A 22628-nucleotide genomic window follows, 5' to 3' on the forward strand; every position below is an offset into this window, starting at 1 on the left:
AGGATGTGCCTAATCCTGCAGAGACTTGATGCACCAGATAAACAACAGATGTTACTAGATAAACAACAGAAACAGCCCTGAAGGAATGTTCATCAGCAACATATTTAGGGAGTGCTTTAAATGAAGTTTATCCTCTCTTTTAGACAAACCCAAACTATCAGATAGACATTGCACTGAAAACTTAAACACTGGCTCTAAATTTGGGACAAATATGTACTGAAGGCATGGGGGACCAGGATACTAAGATATTTCACTGAAAAATTGCCCAAGAGCATAAAATTTAAACAATTAGAGATAACACTGTACCATGTATTATTATGTTATGCATCTAAAACATAAAAACATTATAGATATTAATAACATTATAAGGAATATTGATTCTATCAATTGTACTTTGTGAATATATATACATATGTATATATATTCACATTCATAATGTATACACACACATATATATTAATGGGTATAAATGAAGAATACAAAGGGACAAAACTTCATAACAGTAGTTAGGGAAAAAATATGTATAACATTTACCTGTACTATATATATGCTTTTGGGCTTTTCCTGAAGTAATCTTATGAATCTTCTGCAAATATGCAATATGAGGCTTCATAAAATATTATAATTCTATAATGATGTGTTCCCATATATTTTTAAAATTTGATTAATTTGTTAATGTATATGCATGGGTGTTTTGCCTGCATTTATGCCTGTGTATCCTAGGCATGGATAGTACCCAAGGATTTCAGAATAAGTCTAGAGAATATGTATGTATTTCTGTAGGTTAGTACATGCACAGGTGAGTGTCAATGCCCTCATAGACCAACAGGAATTTCCTCTGGAGTTGTAAATAAAGACAGACAGTATCAGTGTCTTTTTTTTCTGTGTGCTTGTTGGTTTATGTATTTATTTATTTTATTTGTTTACATTTCAAATGTTATCCCCCTTCTTGGTCTATTCTTCAGGAACAACCCACCTCATTCCCATCTTCTTTCCCTCTAAGTGGGTGCTTCTGCACCTTCCCATCATCTACTACCTCACCCCTCATGCATCTCTTTCTCTAGGGCATCATGCCTCAACAGGATTAAGCACCTCCCCTCCTACTGATGCCAGATAAGGCAGTCCTAGACTACATATGTAGTATGAGCCATAAGTTGGCCCATGATGGACTTTTTGGTTAGTGGTTTAGTCCCTGGGAGCTCTGAGATATTCAGTTAGTTGATACCGTTGTTCTTCCTATGGGGTTGCAATCTCTTTCATCTCCTTCAGCCCTTCCTCCAACTCTTCCAATGGACTCCCCTGGCTGAGTACAATGATTGGCTGTGAGTATCTGTATCTGACTTAGTCAAGTGCTGGCAGAGCTTCTCAGATGACAGTAACACTAGGCTCCTGTCTACAAGAATATCTTGGCATCAGCAACAGTTTCAGGTATGGTGTCTGCAAATGGAATGGATGGCAAGGTGGGGTGATCTCTGGATAGCCTTTGCTTCAGACTGTGCTCCATTTTGTCCCTGCATGTCCTTCAGGCAAGGACAACTCTGCATTAAAAATTTCGAGATGAGTGGGAGGCCACATCTCTCCACTGGGGGTCATAGCTATCTACTGGAGGTGGTCTCTTCAGGTTCTGTCTCCTCACTGTTGTGTATTTTGCCTAACATCATCCCCATTGTGTCCTTGGATCCTCTTGTATCCCTGGCACTGGGACTTTCTAATGATTCCCCCAGTTCCCCACCCATCTGCCCCTGCTACTTATTTTTATTCATTCTCCTGGCCCTCTGAACTTCTCTCCTTTCTCTTCCCATACCTGGCCCTGCCCTGCCTTTTTGTTCCTACCTGTCCCCTCAATCACCCAAGCATCTCCCTCCTTTCCTGTCTCTTCTGATTATTTTGTTCCTGCTTTTAAGTGGGATCGAAAAATCCACACTTTAGCCTTTTTTTCTTGATAAGCTTCATATGTTTTGTGAGTTGTATAGTGGGTTTTCTAAGCCTTTGGGCTAATATCCACTTATGAGTGAGTACATACTATGTTTGTCCTTTGGGATCTTGGTTAACTCACTCAGGATACTTTCTAGTTCCATCCATTTGCCAACAATGTGGGTGAAGTCATTTTTAATAGCTGAGTAATATTCCAATGTGTGTATGTACTACATTTTATGTATCCATTCTTCTATTGAGGAAACAGAGTTGTTTCCAGCTTCTGGCTATTATAAACAAGGCTTATAGAAACATAGAGAAGCATCTGTCCTTATTAGATGTGGGAGCATCTTTTTGATATATGCCCAGTAGAGGTATTGCTGGGTCGTCAGGTAGAATTATTTCTAATTTTTTGAGGAAACTCTAGATTGATTTCCAAAGTCATTGTACTGGCTTACAGTCTCAACAGAAATGGAGGAGTGTTCCTCTTTCACCACATCCTCACCAGCATCTGAAGTCTCCTGAGATTTATCTTAGCCATTGTGTTTTAATTTGCATTTCTCTCGTGACTAAGGATGTTGAACAGGTCTTTAGGTGCTTCTCTGATGTTCGAGATTCCTCAGTTGAGAATTTTTGGTTAGCTCTGTACCTCATTTTTAATTGGGCTATTTGCTTTTCTGCACTTTAACTTCTTGAGTTCTATGTATATTTTCGATATTAGATTCAATATAGGGTTGTAAAAGAGCTTTTTTAATCTGTAGGATGCCATTTTTCCTGTTAACAGTGTCCTTTGCCTTACAGGAGCTATTCCTTTTCATGAGATCCCGTTTGTCAATAATTGATCTTAGAGCCTGATCTATCAGTGCTCTGTTTGGAAATTTTCCTCTGTGCTGATGGCTTTGAAGCTCTTTCTCACTTCCTCTCCTATTAGATTCAGTGTTTCTGGTTTTATGTGGAGATCCTTGCTTGACTTTAACTTGAGCTTTATGCAAAGAGATGGAAATAGATCAATTTGCCTTTTTCTATGTGCAGATTGCCAGTGAGAACAGCACTATTTGTTGAAAATGCTGTCTTTTTTCCACTGTATGCTTTCAGCTTCTATGTCAAAGATCAAGTCACCAGAGGTGTGTGAGTATATTTCTTGGTCTTCAATTCTATTCCATTGATCTACCTGTCAGTTTCTGTACCAATATGATGTTTTTGTTTTTTTTTTCACTGTAGCTCTATAAAAGAGCTTAAGGTAGAGGACAGTAATTCACCCAGAAATTCTTTTATTGTTGATAATTGTTTTCACTATCCTAGGTTTTTTGTTATTCCAGATGAGAATTATTCTTTCTATCTCTGTGAGAAAAACTGAGTTAGAATTTTTATGTGGATTGCACTGAATCTGAAAATTGCTTTTGGTAAGATGGTCATTTTTACTATGCTAGTTCTACCAATCCATGAGCATGGGAGATCTTCTAAGGCTGATCTTCAATAACAAGAAGACAACAGAAAGCCTGCATATTCATGAAAGCTGAGTAAGTCTCTAGTCAATGATAACTTGGTCAGGAAAGAAATAAAGAATTAAATTAAAGACTTTCTGTAATTTAACAAAAATGAAGGCACAGTATATCTGAATTTATGGAACTCAATGGAAGAAGTTTTTTCCCCTTTTTTATTATTATCAAATCATAATTTTTACTGTTTAACACAGAGGTTATAAACAGAATAATGCAGAATGTAGGGAAGAGGATAACACAGGGGCATAGGTGTTCAGGGAGAGTATAGATATCTTTCAGAACAGGATATAAGCTGGGTAAAGGTTCAGGGGACAGGTCACCATGACTCTGCCTATGATTCACTTGTCCTTATCTAAGTTGGTACTATCCACCAAGGCTGCCTATTTACAAGATCTGTCACTACTCAGGCTGGTAAATTTCCACAAAAGCTTCCTGTTTACAATAGCTTATAGTCATCTGTTTCAGTGTTTTTCCGCAGAGACCCAAGACTTTGTGTTAGCAGGAATGTATATCAGGCCTATTGCTGATTTTAGGCTTATGGCTGATTTTAGACTTTCAGTGTATAAGCAGGGCTGCCCCTGACATATCCTCCCTTCTCCAAGTATAGAAGGCCCTAGCAATTCTAATCTTGCCAAGGTGGGGATAGAGGCCTGACTTTCAATAATTAAAGGGGACCTTGTAATGGCTCCGGTCCTCCTGTAATTATCCAGTGAGGCATGAGGGCTATACCCATCCCCATGTCTTTTTCCTGGAGAGGGTATACATTTGACATCAACCACTATGCAGTCAGGCTTGTACCTCAGGGAACCCAGAAACATATTTTTAACTTTTATTTATATTCCCTTGCAGTGCTTAGCCTGGCAGCTTAAGCAAGAATTCAGATCGCCAGTCAGAGGGGGTTCTGAGTGGCCCCTCTCTGCTTCGTCTAGGGGTGGAAGTCCCCTCTTTAAGGTTGGGTGGAGATGGGATTTAGGAACATCCTGGTTAGAGTAACAATCTCATCTTGAGTCCCGTGGTCCTCCATAGCTAACTTATGACAATGTATCTGAATAGATTTTCCTATCAGATTATTTATCTGTTGTTTCACAAAGTTAGTCAGCCTATTTAAGGCCCAGAGACCAAAAGAAATACAAAAAATTACCCAATTAATGATCCCAAGATGGAAGGAAGTAGTGTTGACAATCACAAAGAGGTTGAAAACCAATTCTTGTACCAGCTCTCATCTTTTCCCAATTTCACCTACTCTCCTGTAAATTTTATAATTTTATCCTTATAGATTAATCAAATTGAATTCTATTCATTAACTACAATGAACTTACCAATACACATATTTTTGGACATCTACAGTGACTACATAAACTCACCTTTTTTAACTAGATGATCACTGAGAATCAATGAGTAAGGTTGTCTCTCTGTAAGGGGATACAGAGTATTTAGAACACACTCTGGAGTGGCATATCTGAGACCTGAGAAAACTGTATTTTTAATTTTACTACAACATTCCACCCTAAAGTGTCTGTACCAGTTTATATGTCCCATGACTGTGAATAAATATTTCCCCTTTTAAGTATCCAAGTATAATCATTCCAAGCATGGTTGTTATTTGTTTTCTACATATAAGTTATTATACCTAAAGTTACATGAAAGCTCAATATAGTTTTAAATTATTGTTTTATGTCTCATTATGATAAACATTAAAAAGTATCAGTAATTTGTATGTCTTTTGGAGACCTCTCTATTGAAAAGTTAGTAGTATACTAAAATATATTAAAAACTCATAAGCCCTCTCCAGATCCAGATCCAGATTCACCCAGTAGTGAAAACAGACACTCAGCAGGTCTACACCCTTGTGGAGACTGTATCCTGAGACATCCCTGAGGGGCCAGTGTTCTCAGGGAGGCAGGTAAGGCCAGGTGTGCACTCTCCTATGCACCAGAACCACAGCTGGGAGTAGAAAGTTCACAGGATCCCACCCCCAGGTACCCAAACCTTGTCCTTCTGGAACTCCACTCCCCTTCTGCACTTCTCTAGATCCCGGTGGTAGGAGCAGATACCCAGCGGGTCGCACCCTTGTGGAAACTGTATCCTCAGACAGCCCAGAGAGGCCAGTGTCCTCAGAGAGGCAGACACCCAGTGGGTCTAAACCCTTGTGGAAACAATATCCTGAGACATCCTAAAGAGACCATTGACCTCAGAGCAGGGGACACCATACCCAGAGACATCCTAGAGGAGCCACGGAACCCAGAGCAGCAGACACCTTATCCTGAGACATTCTAGAGGAACCACTGCACTCAGAGTATCTGGAGCTCAGGATCACAGGATCACAGAGTCATCTGGTTCCTGAGAAGTTCTTACACAAGCAAGGTAACTGGAAAGACAGTCTCCAGTCAGAACCAGTGAGAGAGGGTAGCACTAGAGTTAACCAAATGTTGAAAGGCAAGCACAGGAACATAAACAACAGAAACCAAAGTTACTTGGCATCACCAGAACTCATTTCTCCCACCATAGCAAGCCCTTAACACAATATTACACCAGAAAAGCAGGACATAGAATTAAAATAGCTTCTCATGATGATGTTAGAGGACTTTAAGAAGGTCATAAATAACACTCTCAAAGAATTTGAGGAGAACACAGGTAAACAGATAGGAACCCTTAAAGACTAAACACAAAAATCCCTCAAAGAATTTCAAGAAAACAAAACTAAACAGGTGAAAGAATTAAACAAAACCGTCCATGACCTAAAAATGGAAGTAGAAACAATAAAGAAATCTCAAAAGGAGACTACTCCGGAGATAGAAAACCTAAGAAAAAGACCAGGGGTCATAAATGCAAGCATCACCAACAGAATACAAGAGATAGAAGAGAGAATCTCATGTGCAGAAAATGCCATGGAAAACATTGACAGGACGGTCAAAGAAAATGTGAAATGCAAAAAGCTCCTAACCCCAAACATCCAGGAAATCCAGGACACAATGAGAAGGCCAAACTTAAGGATAATAGGTATAGATGAGGGTGAAGATTCCCAAGTTAAAGGGCCAGTAAATATCTTCAACAAAATTATGGAGGAAAACTTCCTTAACCTAAACAAAGAGATGTCCTTAAATATACGAGAAGCCTACAGAACCCCAAATAGACTAGACCAGAAAAGAAATACCTCCTGTCACATAATAATCAAAACATCAAATATACAAAACAAAGAAAGAGTATTAAAAGCAGTAAGGAAAAAAGGTAAAGTAACATATAAAGGCAGACCTATAAGAATTACACCAGATTTCTTACCAGAGACTATAAAAGCCAGAAGATCCTGGACTCATATCATACAGACGCTAAGAGAACACAAATGCCAGCCCAGACTGCTATACCCAACAAAACTCTCAATCAATATCGACGGGGAAACTAAGATATTCCATGATAAAAGCAAATTTACACAATATTGTCTCACAAATCTAGCCCTTCAAAGGATAATGGATAGAAAACTCCAACACAAGGAGAGAAATTACAATGTAGAAAAAAACAAGAAAGTAATCTCTCAACAACCCCAAAAAAAGAAAGTTACACAAACATAATTCTACCTCCAACAACAACAGAGACAGGAAGCAACAATCATTTTTTCTTGATATCTCTTAATATCAATGGACTCAACTCTCCAATAAAAAGACATAGACTTTCAGACTGGATACATAAGCCAGACCCAGAATTTACTGCATACAGAAAACACACCTCTGTGAAAAAGACAAACACTACCTCAGAGTAAAAGGATGGAAAACAATCTTCCAAGAAAATGGTCCCAAGGAACAAGCTGGAATAGCAATTCTAATATCAAATAAAATTGATTTTCAACCAAACCCAATCAAAAAAGATAAGGAAGGACATTTTATACTCATCAAAGGAAAAATGTACCAAGATGAACTCTCAATTCTGAATTAGGCCCCAAATGCAAGGGCACCCACATACATAAAAGAAACTTCGCTAAAACTCAAAGCATACATCACATCTCACACAATAATAGTGGGGGACTTCAACACTCCACTCTCAGCAATGGACAAATCGTGGAAACAGAAACTAAATAGAGACACAATGAAACTAACAGAAGTTATGAACCAAATGGATTTAACTGATATATATATATAGAATATTTCACCCTAAAACAAAAGAATATATCCTTTTCTCAGCACCTCATGGTACCTTCTCCAAAACAGATCATATAATTGGTCTCAAAACAGGCCTCAACAGATACAAAAAATCGAAATAATTTCTTGCACCCAATCAGACCACCATGGACAAAGGCTCGTCTTTAATAATGACAAAAACAATAGAAAGCCCACACACACATGGAAACTGAACAACGCTCTACTCAAGGATGACTTGATCAAGGGAGAAATAAAGAAAGAAATTAAAGACTTTTTAGAATTTAATGAAAAGGAGGACACCTCATACCAGAATTTGTGGGACTCCATGAAAGCAGTACTAGAGGAAAACTTATAGCTCTAAGTACCTACAAAAAGAAACTGGAGAGAGCATACATTAACAACTTGACAGCACACCTGAAAGCCTTAGAACAAAAATAAGAGGAGTAGATGGCAGGAAACAATCAAACTCAGAGCTAAAATCAACCAATTAGAAACAAAAAGAACTATACAAAATATCAACAAAACCAGGAGCTGGTTCTTTGAGAAAATCAACAAGATAGATAAACCCTTAGCCAGACTAAACAAAGGGCACAGAGACAGTATCCAAATTAATAAAATCAGAACTGAAAAGGGAGACATAACAACAGAAATAGAGGAAATTAAACAAATCATCAGATCCTATTACAAAGGCCTATACTCAACAAAATTGGAAAATCTAGAAGAAATGGACAATTTTCTAGACAGGTACCAGATACCAAAATTAAATCAGGAACAGATAAACTATCTAAACAGTCCTATAACCTCTAAAAAAATAGAAGTCATTAAAGTCTCCCCACCAAAAAAAGTCCAGGACCAGATGATTTTAGTGCAGAATTGTATCAGACCTTCAAGGAACACCTAATACCAATTCTCTTCAAGCTATTCCACCGAATAGAAACAGAAGGAACACTACCCAATTCGTTCTATGAAGCTACCATTACACTCATACCCAAAGCACAGAAACACCTAACAAAAAAAGAGAACTACAGACCAATCTCTCTTATGAATATTGATGCAAAAATACTCAATAAAATTCTTATGAACCAAATCCAACAACACATCAAAACAATTATCCATCATGATCAAGTAGGTTTTATCCCAGGAATGCAGGGATGGTTCAATATTCAGAAATCAATCAATGTAATCCACTACATAAATAAACTGAAAGAAAAAAAAAAAACGCATGGTCATCTCACTAGATGCTGGGAAAGCATGTGACAAAATACAACATCCCTTCATGTTAAAAGTCTTAGAAAGATCAGGAATTCAAGATCAATACCTAAACATAGTAAAAGCAATATACAGCAAGCCAGTAGCCAACATCAAACTAAATGGAGAGAAACTTGAAGCAATCCCACTAAGATCAGGGACTAGGCAAGGCTGCCCACTCTCACCTTACCTATTCAATATAGTACTGGAAGTCTTAGCCAGAGCAATTAGACAACAAAAGGAAGTCAAAGGGATACAGATAGGAAAGGAAGAAGTCAAAATTTCACTATTTGCAGATGATATGATAGTATACTTAAGTGAACCTAAAACTTCCACCAGAGAACTCCTAAACCTGATAAACAACTTTAGCAATGTGGCTGGATATAAAATCAACTCAAACAAATCAGTAGCCTTCCTCTATTCAAAGGATAAACAGGCAGAGAAGGAAATCAGGGAAATGACACCCTTCACAATAGCCACGAATAAAATAAATTATCTTGGAGTGAATCTAACCAAGCAAGTGAAAGATCTGTATGACAAGAACTTCAAGTCTCTGAAGAAAGAAATTGAAGAAGATCTCAGAAGATGGAAAGATCGCCCATGCTCCTGGATTGGCAGGATTAACTTAGTAAAAATGGCCATCTTGCCAAAAGCAAACTACAGATTCAAGGCAATCCCCATCAAAATTCCAAATCCAATCTTCAAAGAGATAGAAAGAGCAATTTGAAAATTCATTTGGAATAACAAAAAACCCAGCATAGAGAGAACTATTCTCAATAATAAAAGAACTACTGGGGGAATCACCATCTCTGACCTCAAACTGTACTACAGAGCAGTAGTGATAAAAACTGCACGGTATTGGTACAGAGACAGGCAGGAAGATCAGTGGAATAGAATTGAAGATCCAGAAATGAACCCACACACCTATGGTCACTTGATATTTGACAAAGGAGCTAAAACCATCCAGTGGAAAAAGGTCAACATTTTCAACAAACGGTGCTGGCTCAACTGGAGGTCAGCATGTAGAAGAATGCAAATTAATCCATTCTTATCCCCTTGTACAAAACTCAAGTCCACATGGATAAAGGACCTTCACATAAAACCAGATACACTAAAACTAATAGAAGAGAAGGTGGGGAAGAGCCTCGAATGCTTAGGCACAGGGGAAAATTTCCTGAACAGAACACTAATGGCTAATGCTCTTAAGTCAAGAATCTGCAAATGGGATCTCATATTGCAAAGCTTCTGTAAGGCAAAGAACACTGTCAATAAGACAAAAGAGAGGCAAAGAACACTGTCAATAAGACAAAAGAGCAACGAACAGATTAGGAAAAGATCATTACCAATCCTACATCTGATAGAGGGCTAATATCGAATACATACAAAGAACTCAAGAAATTAGACAACAGACAACAAAATAACCCCATTAAAAATGGGGTACAGAGCTAAACAAAGAATTCTCAACTGAGAAAACTGGACTGCCCAAGTAACACCTTAAGAAATGCTAAACATCCTTAGTCATCAGGGAAATGCAAATCAAAACAACACTGAGATACCACCTCACACCAGTCATTATGGCTAAGATCAAAAATTCAGGTGATAGTAGATGCTGGCGAGGAAGTAGAGAAAGAGGAACACTCTTCCATTGTTGGTCCTGTTGCAAGCTGGTACAATCCCTCTGGAAGTCAGTCTGGCCATTCCTCAGAAAATTGGACATAGCACTACCTGAGGACCCAGATATACCACTCATGCGCATATACCCAGAAAATGCTGCAACATATAACAAGGACATATGCTCCACTATGTTCATAACAACCTTATTTATAATAGCCAGAAGCTGGAAAGAACCCAGATGTCCTTCAACAGAGGAATGAATTAAAAAAAAATGTGGTACATTTACACAATAGAATATTACTCAGCTATTAAAAATAATGAATTTGAGAAATTCTTAGATAAATGGATGGAACTAGAAAATATCATCCAGAGTGAGGTAACCCAATCACAAAAGAACACACATGGTATTTACTCACTGATAAGTAGATATTAGTCAGAAAGTTTGAAACAACAAAGATTCAACTAACAGACCACATGAAGCTCTTGAAGAAGGAAGAACAAGTATGGATGCCTAGGTTTTACTTAGAAGGATTAACAAAATACCCAAGGGAGCAAATATGGATTCAAAGTGTGGGACAGAAACTGAAGGAGTGGTTGTAAGGAGACCATTCCACGTGGGTATTCATCCCATGTGCAGTCACCTCAATGAGAAGCTGATATGGATGACAGAAAGTGCATGCTGACAGCATTCTGATAAGGCTGTCTTCTTAGAGGTCCCCCAGAGTCTGACAATTCCAGAGGCAGATACTCACAGCTAACAACCTGATCAAGGGTTCCGAATGGAGAAGTTAGAGAGAAGACTGAAGGCGCCGAAAGCCTTGGTGGCCCCATAAAGAGAGCAGCAACACCACCCAGCCAGAGCTCCCCAGGGTCTAAACCACCAGCCTAGGAGCACATAGGGAGGAACCCAAACTCTAGCTGTATATGTCGGGGAGGATGGCCTTGTTGAGCATAGGTGGGAGAAGAGATCTTTGGTCCCATGAAGGCTGAACACTGAGTAGTGGAGAATCTGAGGGTGGGGAGGTGGAGTAGGGGTAGATGGGGGCACACCCTCATAGAAGCAGTAGGAGGGGGGATGAGATAAGGGGTTTCGGAGTGTTGGTGGAAATGGGGTAAGGGAAAAAAATTCTAAATGTAAATATTATATTCAAAAAAGTGGGAGAGGAAGAAAAGCTGTTAGAACTAACATCTTCAATAAAATGTCAGCCCTCTAAAAAATTATCTTGATACTAAAATTTGTTATGAGAATTGTATATTGCAGAATACACAGCCTTGGTGTATCTAATCATCAAGCAAGCTGAGAAGACCTGCTAAAAGCTCCGAGGTCCTGGAATTCCAGCTGGATGCAGTGAAGACAAAGCATCAGAGGCTTATCAATTTACTTTTCCCCCAACCCCTCTTCTAATATCTCAATGCCTGTAATCAGCTTGAAGAAGTTAATGAAGAGTCAGTGCCCCTATTCCCTGGGCTAGGGGACTAAGATGGTTATTATCAGGCTGTCTTTCTAGAGAAAAGTAGTGGCTTTTGTGGGAATAGAAGAGATTAGCTAGGATTTATTGCATAGACATAACCTATTGGTAGAAATCTGTATAATTATTATCAAGATGAAGTTATAATTTCTTAAATGATATAAAATGTACTTTGATTTCAAATTTAAGGTTTTCTTTGGTACGAGCTTCTTATTGACATAAAAGTGAGATGAGTATTGATACTCTTATAGGCATTGTGCCTGTATAACACATTTAGGAATACAAGGCCAAGACCCAGTCCTTCTTTAACTTTTTCAATGAAGTCCCTGTGAGTTAAGGGACTATAGCAAATTCATGGCTTTGAGTTTATTGTTAGGGTGTTTTCCATATTTTACTTAGAAATAGCTGAGAGGAGTTAACAGACAACAGTCCAGACTACCTTACATGTATAGTTGGTTTTCAAAGCATCAGAAGTCCACAGAATTGACGTTACAAACATTTCTGTATTAATGTTCATTTTGATTAGAGACCTGTCTGCTCGTGACAGCTTTCTGTCTTGGATTCTAAGAAAAAAATTGAACATCTTTGGAGTTATTCCAATTGTGGTGAGACAGCCACTAGGCAAGAATTGCCTACTTCCATCTATAGACAAATCACTGTCCAGAAAAGGACACACTTGCAGAATAGTCGACTGATTATATCTGCCTAGACAGACTAATCAGCCCTTAATAACTCTGCAGCACTAAGGTCTTTCAAATGATCCTGGGACAGAAGGCTGAAGATCAGATGCTCCAACGTTTTGTAGTATAGGGAGTGTTCAGGTGTTCAGTGGTCTCTATAAATTGGCTAAGTTTTAGAAGCTATGCTTTGTGCTTCTCATAATTTTAGTTAACTCAGTCATTATGGATTTCTGACAGGGTTGAAAACTTATAGTCTCATAGTCAATCCTGACTATTTACTTTGAGAGAGAATATTTGAGTGGATGGTTTTCAGCTGACATTCATTCTAAAGCCAAGTAAAAAGACATGTTAAGAACTAAGTGTTTTAGTTAGGAGTGATGACAGAGGTTCTGGTTAGTCAACAAAATGATGTACTCTGTATTAGGATTATCTTGTACCTCACTGGTACAAATTGGCATAATTATGCTCTAATTGTATTTTGAGAGAAAAATTTTATTTTAACAGGAAGGGTGATATTTAGGAGGAGCTAATTTGGAAGGGGTACTGAGAGGAAAAGAAGGAGTAAGGAGAGGAGGAGAAGAAGGCAAGGAGAAGCTAGGTGACAAGAGAGAGAAAGAGAGGGGGGGACATGGAGGCAGTTGTTCACATGTCTCCACCAGTCAAAGATAGTTAATATATCTATGTTGTTTATTGGGTTACACTTCTGATTGAGTATTACCAAACTTATAAAGCCTTTGATTAACATTTTTGAAAAGTGTATAAATGCAAAAAGAAAAAGGGGCATCAGATAGGAGTTTCCTGGTGTGGAAAATGGGGAAAGGTGATTGCATCTGAAATGTAAATAAAATATCCAATAAAAAAAATAAATAAAAAAGGAAAAAAGTGTTAAAAAATAAAAGAAAAAAATCAGAACTCATAAATTCATATTTACTAGAGTAAAGGTTTGTTTGCAAGTACATATACAAATAGAATTTATAATATAAAATATAAGTTACCAGTGCACCTCTAACCTCTATAAGAGGAAAAAAAATCTGGGTATAGTGACAGACACTTTTATTCGCAGTAGCTGCAAAACAAAATTAGACACTGGGGCAGCATCGAGTAAATATTTCACTATAGTGAGATACATTCCCACTATGGGAAATCAAAGAAAATGAGGAGAATTATATTTTTTATTTATTTAAATAAATAATTTCCAATGCAAAAATAGTTCATATGTAGTTCAATGTAAAAAAATCATCCATAGACATAGATTCATATTAATTGGTTCAAGCTCAAACTTTAAAACTTTTTCTTACAAAGTTATACAAAACATTTAAAATTTTGATGTATAAATTATACTAATATCTTCCCTAGCACTGAAATATTTTTATAAAAATGATTAAATAAAATTTTAATTTAAATACTATGGGTATAAGTCTATATAATTATTTATTATTTACAAGTCATGATACTAAATATGAGAAAATAGAATATTTTCTAAAAAGAAATTAAATGGGTCTGTTTGCTTTTCAGAATGAAAGCCAGTATGCTAAAATAAATGACCAACTGATGGTCATTTTATGATGACAAAGATGAGCACATTAGTTTCTTAATTGCATCCTTCACATCCTTGTTCCTGAGACTGTATATAAGTGGGTTCAGCATGGGAATGATGACTGTGTAGAAGACTGAAGCCACCTTGACCAGAAGCCAAGAACTTTTGGTGGTGGGAACACCATAAAGACAGATGATAATGCTATGGAAAATAGTGATGGTTGTGAGATGGGAGGCACAGGTGGAGAAGATTTTGTAACACCCTCCAGTGGTAGGCATTTTCATGACAGTGATGACAATGAAAACATAAGAGGTGAGAATGATCATCAGACTGATTAGCTCATTGAAGGTAGCAAAGATGAAAATAACCTTCTGACTAATGTAGGGGTCAGAGCAGGATACAGCCACAATGGCGTCATGCTCACACACAAAGTTGTTTATGAACTTGGTCCCACAAAAGACCAAAGTCAACACAACATGTATGAATACAAAAGAACAGATTATACCCCAGGAATATGATGCAGCTACCAGGTACCAGCAGAGCTTCTGAGACATAGCTACTGTGTAGAGCAGAGGGTTACATACTGCCACAAACCTGTCATAGGCCATCACTGCCAACATGAAGGTTTCTGTCACCACAAATATGCATGCAAAGAAGAATTGCATGATACAGCCTGTGAAGGAGATTCTTCTGTCTTCCACAATCAAGTTTTCTAAGAGCTTTGGTGTGACAATAGTGGAGTAACAGAAATCCACAAAGGAGAGATGACTAAGGAAAAAGTACATGGGAGTGTGGAGCTTAGGGCTGAGTCTGATGATGGCAATCATGCCCAGGTTCCCCAGCACAGTGACTGTGTATATGGTTAGGAACAGGAGGAACAGGGGCACCTGGAGTTGTGGATATTCTGAGAAGCCCACAAGGATGAAGGTCACTCCAGATGTCTGGTTTTCTTGAATGCTGTTGAGAAAAAAACATGTGATCTGCCAAAGTCAGAACTAATGTCTATAGTAGAGAAGATAAAGAAATAGTTTTTATTCTGGTGGGTTCTACTGAATATGACTTAAAAAACATATTCGATTCTCAACATTTTATTTAATAACATATAAATAGAAAACAACATTTTCCACTTAAAATTCTATAAGGTAATTAAAACGGGATTAGAGTAGTCAAAATTTACCAAGGCATGTTCTAAATAAAAGAAGAATCTACTACCATTGTGAACTAAATTCCTGAAAATCATCCCTATATCAGCTTGCATGAATTTCAAAGTAAATAGAAAGAAAGAAAATAGGCATAGTTACTTTTGGTGATTTTTATTAATCAGCACATAAAGTAAAAATATTAAATTTTTTTTAGAATTAGCATCACCATTAGGCATCCAGAGTATACTACAGGATGATACAAGAAGAAGAAGAAAAAAGAAGAAGAAGAAGAAGAAGAAGAAGAAGAAGAAGAAGAAGAAGAAGAAGAAGAAGAAGAAGAAGAAGAAGAAGAAGAAGAAGGGGAAGGGGAAGGGGAAGGGGAAGGGGAAGGGGAAGGGGAAGGGGAAGGGGAAGGGGAAGGGGAAGGGGAAGGGGAAGGGGAAGGGGAAGGGGAAGGGGAAGGGGAAGGGGAAGGGGAAGGGGAAGGGGAAGGGGAAGGGGAAGGGGAAGGGGAAGGGGAAGGGGAAGGGGAAGGGGAAGGGGAAGGGGAAGGGGAAGGGGAAGGGGAAGGGGAAGGGGAAGGGGAAGGGGAAGGGGAAGGAGAAGGAGAAAAAAAGAGGAAGAGGAAGTGAAACAAGCAGAAAAAAGAATATGAAAAAGAGCAAGAAGAAGAACAAGAAGAACAAGCAGAAAAAGAAGAACAAGAACAGGAAGAGGAGAAAGATAAAGAGGAGAAAAAGGAGAAGGAGGAGGAGCACAACAACAACAACAGCAAAAACAAGAAGAAAAAAAGATAAAGGAGAAGAAGAACAAGATTAAGAATTCAAACCTTTACATGGTAAACCAAGTTTTAAAAGATGAAAAATAACTGTCAGAATAATGGACATAAAGATTATAGAAGGAATGTAAGGAATAGGGTATCAAGGGTAAGGATATGAAGCTTGATAGTAATTTTGTTTAGAACACAATTAATGGATTATTTAGAGGTTAATAGTAAGGGATAAAGAAGAATATACCCTCATGACTTTATTCATTTCTGTGATATTTTGAAATTTTATTTCTAAGGGCTTGGTCATTTATGTTGAGTGGTTGAATGTGAGGATGTATTTTACCTATAGGATCTGTCAAAATATAGAGTTGAACTACATACTGGTGGTGACTGGAAGCAACTGTTTTTTTTTTCTTTTTTTAAATTAAATATTATATTTACATTTTAGATTTTATCCCATAACTCCCCATTCTCTTTACCACCCAAGAACCTCCTATCCCATCCACCCTCCTCATGCTTCAATGAGGATGTGCCCCCACCTACCTCCACTCCCACCTCCCCACTCTCCAATCCCACCCCCCCACTTGGTGTTCATCCTTCATAGGACCAAGAATCTCCTCTCCCACCTATGCCAGAAAGGCCATCTTCCCAGTCATGTACAGATGGAGTCATGGGTCCCTCCCTATGTGCTCCCAGGCTGGTGGTTTAGACCTTTGAGAGCTCTGGTTGGTTGGTATTGTTGCTGTCCTCATGGGACCACAAACCCTTTCTGCACATTCAGTCTTCTCTCTAACTTCTCCATTGGGAAATCCTTGATTAGATCAGTGGTTAGCTGTGAGCATCAGCCTATGATTGTGTCAGCCACTGTCAGACCTCAAAGGAGACAGCTATATCAGGCTCTTGTCTGCATGCACTTCCTGCCATCCACATCAGTGTCTACTTTTGGTGACTGTACCTGGGATGGAGACCCAGTTGGAATGTCTCCAAATGGCTCCTCCTTCAGTTTCTGTTCCACACTTTGTTTTCATATTTGCTCCCTGAGTATTTTTGTTACTCCTTCTAAGTATGACTGAGGCATCCACACTTGGTCTTTCTTTTTCATGAGCTTCATGTGGTCTGTGTGTTGAATCTTGGCCATTCCAAGCTTTTGGGCTAACATCCACTTATCAATGAGTAAATACCATGTGTGTTCTTTTGTGATTGGGTTACCTCACTCAGGATGATATTTTCTAGTTCCATCCATTTACCTAAAAATTTCTCGAATTCATTATTTTTAATACCTGAGTAATACTCCATTGTGTAAATGTATCACATTTTTTTTATCCATTCCTCTGTTGAAAGACATCTGGGTTTGACCTATAAGAATTACACCAGACTTCTCACCAGAGACTATAAAAGCAAGAAGATCCTGGACTAATATCATACAGACCCTAAGAGAACATAAATGCCAGCCCAGACTACTATACCCAGCAAAACTCTCAATCAATATTGATGGAGAAAGCAAGATATTCCACGACAAAACCAAATTTACACAATATCTTACCACTAATCCAGCACTTCAAAGGATAATTGGCAAAAAACTCCAACACAAGGAGGGAAACTATAACCTAGAAAAATCAAGAAAGTAATCTTCCAACAACCCCAAAAGAAGATAACTACACAAACATAATTCCACCTCCAATAACAAAAATAACAGGAAACAACATTCATTTTTCCTTAATATCTCTTAATATCAATGGACTCAACTCTCCAATAAAAAGACATAGACTATCAGACTGGATACATAAACATGACCCAGCATTTTGCTGCATACAGGAAATGCACCTCTGAGAAAAAGACAGACACTACTTCAGAATAAAAGGATGGAAAACAATCTTCCAAGGAAATGGTCCCAAGAAAAAAGCTGGAGTAGCTATTCTAATATCAAATAAAATAGATTTTTAACCAAAAGTAATCAAAAAAGACAAGGAAGGACACTTCATATTCATCAAAAGAAAAATGTACCAAGTTGAACTCTCAATTCTAAACATCTATGCCCCAAATGCAAGAGCATCCACATACATAAAAGAAACTTTACTAAAGCTTGAAGCATACATTGGACTTCACACAATAATAGTGGGAGATTTCAACACCCCACTCTCAGCTATGGACAGATCATGGAAACAGAAACTAAATAGAGACACAATGAAACTAACAGAAGTTATGAACCAATTGGACTTAACTGATATCTATAAAACATTTCACCCTAAAACAAAAGAATATACCTTTTTTCTCAGCACCTCATGGTACCTTCTCCAAAATAGACCATATAATTGGTCACTAAACAGGCCTCAACAGATACAAAAGATTGAAATAATTCCTTGCACCCTATCAAACCACCATGGACAAAGGCTGGTCTTTAATAATGACAAAAACAATGGAAAACCCACATACATGTGGAAACTGAACAATGATCTACTCAATGATGACTTGGTCAAGGGAGAAGTAAAGAAAGAAATTAAAGACTTTTTAGAATTTAATGAAAATGGGAACACATCCTACCAAAGCTTGTGGGACTCCATGAAAGCAGTACTAAGAGGAAAACTCATAGCTCTGAGTGCCTACAAAAAGAAAATGGAAAGAGCATACAATAACAACTTGACAGCACACTTGAAAGCATTAGAACAAAAAGAAGCTATTCTACCCAAGAGAAGTACACATCAGGAAATAATCAAACTCAGGGCTGAAATCAACCAAGTAGAAACAGAAAGAACTATACAAAATATCAACAAAACCAGGAGCTGGTTCTTTGAGAAAATCAACAAGATAGATGAACCCTTAGCCAGACTAACCAAAGAGCAGTATTCAAATTAATAAAATCAGAACTGAAAAGGGAGACATAACAACAGAAACAGAGAAAATTAAAAAAATCATTAGATCCTACTACAAAGGCCTATACTCAAAAAATTTGGAAAATCTGGATGAAATGGACAATTTTACATTTTGCTTTAACTTTAGCTCCAGTGAAGAGGATACAGTTACCTTTTATCTATAATCACCCTCACACATGTGATATACATTTACGAAAACATAAGTTTGCATATTCATGAAATAAAAAAACCTTAAAATGTAATAATTATAAGGTAAATTTGTTTGAATTAAATGTATAAACTGGAGCATGATATACAGGAGGTGCAAAGTTTTAGTAAACATCTCTGCTAGTCAAGCCTACAGAAATTTATACACAAACATACAGACTTAGGAAGACAATAGAAAAAAAATTTCTCCTGAACTATAGTGTAGATGCCACAGAATATTATCTACACACTCAATAAGAATAGCATCATGTTTTAGATTCTCCTACACATTTTCATTATTTTTTCATAGCCTCAAATCATAATAGCCTCAAACCCAGAGAAACAATATTATAAAACCCCAACAATTCTTGAACAGTCCACTGTAACAGACATCAGGTCTCAATGCCAGCCATACAGTCTTGCCTCATTTCACAAGCATATCCATACTACTTAAAATATTATACCAAATTCTACATTCCTCCTTAAGAATGGACCTCATTGCAGTGAACAATAGTGAATTAAGAAGCTCAGGGCTCCTCAAAACACTCAGAATAATGAACTGATAGCTGTTGATCCCTAAACAAGATAGCATGTCTTGGAGGATCAGGAAACATTATGGAAGAAGGAACAGAAAAACTGTAAGAAACACTTTAAGTCAGGGTGAAGATACTATTTTCTGGGCACAGTACTGATGTGGCAAGTATAGCTAAAGTTGTTCTGGTTCTGTACAAACCAAAACTGTCAGTATTCATGGATCAGATAAAGGTTCATAAAGTTCAACTTCTTGCAGAATTATGAATGATTGTTGTATTCTGGGTTACAGGTAATCACCTGCTTCAGTTTGATACAAAATAAGTAGTCCATCAGTGTCCAGTACATAGTTCCAAAGCTGGATATACAAATTATTATAAAAGGAGTAAACATTCTAGAATGTGGAAACATAATTTTGTCTAACAGGTGAGAGAAATGAGATTGAGGTCAGAAAGAATAGGTGGAGAGAGTAAACAAAGGCACTGTACATGTATGCTATTGTCAAAGAACAATTTTAATCATGTGATATTTTAAGGGTAATGTACATAAACATGCTAACCTGCCAATCATGACTTTAAGAATGGGGTGTGGATGGGGAATTGTGGATAACCTCTGAAAGTTAAATAAATAAAATATCCAAGAAAAAAAGAAAAAGAAGAATTACATTTTTTTCTTATGGAAGGAAACATGAAGTCTATATTGTTCTGATTTTTGAAACCACCAGACTCTACATATTAAATCTCAAAGAATTAAATCTCAAAGAATTGCTGCATTCTTTTTAAACCCTGGAATATTTGACACCCTGTCATAACTAACATATTTAGTTTAAGAAAAGGCATTATTTTTTCTCATGTCTCTCAATATCCTTATGCATTATTGAATCATTCTCTGTGATAGATATTATACAGTCTATTTGTCTCCTCCATACATAATCCACCAAAATGTTTGCCATTTCTCTACTACCACAACACATTGTTTTTGCTATTTTAGGTTTCTGATACCAGTTTGTATGTAGCTCATACTGGCCTTCAAATAACTATGTAGCCACACTTTGCCACAAGTTTAGAACTCAATCAAGAATGAATTTTTAATCCTGATATTCTAGTCTCATATTTCAAATGCTGAGATTATATGTCTTTGACATCATATTTTACTTCAAATTCAAGTTTTATATTAAAAAACCCTGTGGTTCTCACTTACCTGCACAGAGTTATAATACCTTAGATATTAATATTATTCCAAGATGTTTCTTTCCTTGATAGATACACAGGAAACATCAGTTTCCATTGTAAACACTGTGGCCTCATTTTCTCATGCAAATGAAATAACAGAACTGAATCAACTCACCTAAATGCAGAAGGTTCTGAAAGATGCATTTACTCAAGAATTTTTTGTTACGATTAATGAGGTACCGAAATCTTTTTGCTTACTAATTAAACAATAAATATAGCCCACGAAGAATGTTCATATGCATTATATCTAGTGGGTGTTTTAAATGAATTTTAGTGACCCTCTAAGACAAACACAAAATACCAGAGAGAATTTCACATTTAAAATTTAAACACTGGTTCTAAATTTGGCACATATATATGTCCTCAAGGCATTGGGAACCAGGAGATTAGAGGTGTTCACAGTATAATTACCTGGGAGAATAAAATTTGAACAATTAGAAGTAACACAGTCCTATGAGATTTTGTATTACATATTTAAAGCCCTGACTTATTTAAACAATCAACTATATTTTATAATCATAATGAACAATAATAAACTATATATGCAATATGTATACATGAATATATATATAATATATGCATATATGAGTATATATATATATATATATATATATATATATATATATAGATATAGATATAGATATATACAAGGAAAAGAGTCATAAATGTTGTTCAGGGGAAATATATATAAATATATATATATATATATATATATATCCCATTCAATCAAGAACAATGTACAGATTTGATACATTTCCTATCAATTCACAACACAAATTTTTTTTACAAACCTTGTAGATATTCTTCTGTTTCCTATGAAAAACATGAACAACATAAAACAACAAACGAGGCAACAAAACAGTATACCCAAACAACAATATCAGGACAGCTAAAACAATCATAAACAATCAAAGATCAGCTGGAGGCTTCATAATCCCTGATTTTCTCTCTCTCTCAATATATCTATCTATCTATCTATCTATCTATCTATCTATCTATCTATCTATCTATCATCTATCATCTATCTATCTATCTATCTATCTATTTATCTATATGTGTATATATATATATATATATATATTTCAATATATATATAATTACATTTTACTGTCCTGTGTGTTTGACTCTTTCTAAAATTATCGTGTATTATTCCCAGGAAATATGTAAATAGGAAGATAATCAAACATCAAATTCTATAAAAACATAATCCAATGCATTTGTAAAGTTTTAACTTTTTATTTGTATGAGTGTTATGCCTGCATATATCACTGTGCACCCTAGATATGCCTGGTAGCCAAGAATATCTAAATATTCTGTGGAACTGGAGTGACATGTAACTAACTGTGAGTACTGGGTAGAAGCTATGATTTGAACATGGGCCATCAGCATAAGCAACTTGTATTTTAACCACTTAGCCTTCCATCCCCTGTTTTGTGTGTGTATATATGTTAGGGGTAACGAATGTACAGTTCAGGATTCCCTCACTGGCCAACAAATCTAATGCTGGAGTTGTAGATATAGACAGACAGTATTTGGATCTATTGGAAGAGCAGGATGTGTATTCAAACACAGAGTCATCTATCTTGTTCCATTATCTCATTATTAAATCTGACTATAAAAAACATTATGCAGATTTTATTACTGTATCTCTGTAGTACAACTTTAAATCAGGGGTGGTGATGTCTCCAAAAGTTCTTTCATTGTTCGTGATTGTTTTAGCTGTTCTGATATTGTTGTGTTCTGTTTTGTTTCATTTTTTTGTTGATTTTGTTGTATTTTCATATGAAGTTGAAGAGTATCCTTA

General features: G+C 36.8%; 1 protein-coding gene across 1 annotated transcript; it reads right to left on the minus strand.

Annotated features, from left to right (window-relative positions):
* Positions 1–13829: 13829 nt before the first annotated feature.
* LOC117703175 (olfactory receptor 5D13-like) lies at positions 13830–21092 on the minus strand. Its single transcript, XM_076928276.1, has 2 exons — positions 20940–21092; positions 13830–15051 (listed from the first exon to the last, which is right to left on the minus strand). Exons 1-2 carry the CDS (start codon positions 20966–20968, stop codon positions 14118–14120), a joined length of 963 nt encoding a protein of 320 aa, XP_076784391.1. The 5' UTR covers positions 20969–21092; the 3' UTR covers positions 13830–14117.
* Positions 21093–22628: the final 1536 nt, after the last annotated feature.

The sequence above is a fragment of the Arvicanthis niloticus genome, chromosome 2 (genome assembly GCF_011762505.2).
Source record: "Arvicanthis niloticus isolate mArvNil1 chromosome 2, mArvNil1.pat.X, whole genome shotgun sequence".
Taxonomy (NCBI): Eukaryota; Metazoa; Chordata; class Mammalia; order Rodentia; family Muridae; genus Arvicanthis; species Arvicanthis niloticus.

Bases quoted from the DNA above. Each gene is read 5' to 3' on its own strand.
- LOC117703175 (XM_076928276.1), bottom strand. From the start codon at position 20,968: ATGCATCTTTCAGAACCTTCTGCATTTAG. The intron at 15,052-20,939 runs GTGAGTTGATTC...TTTTCTCAACAG, and splicing joins TCAGAACCTTCTGCATTTAG to CATTCAAGAAAACCAGACAT.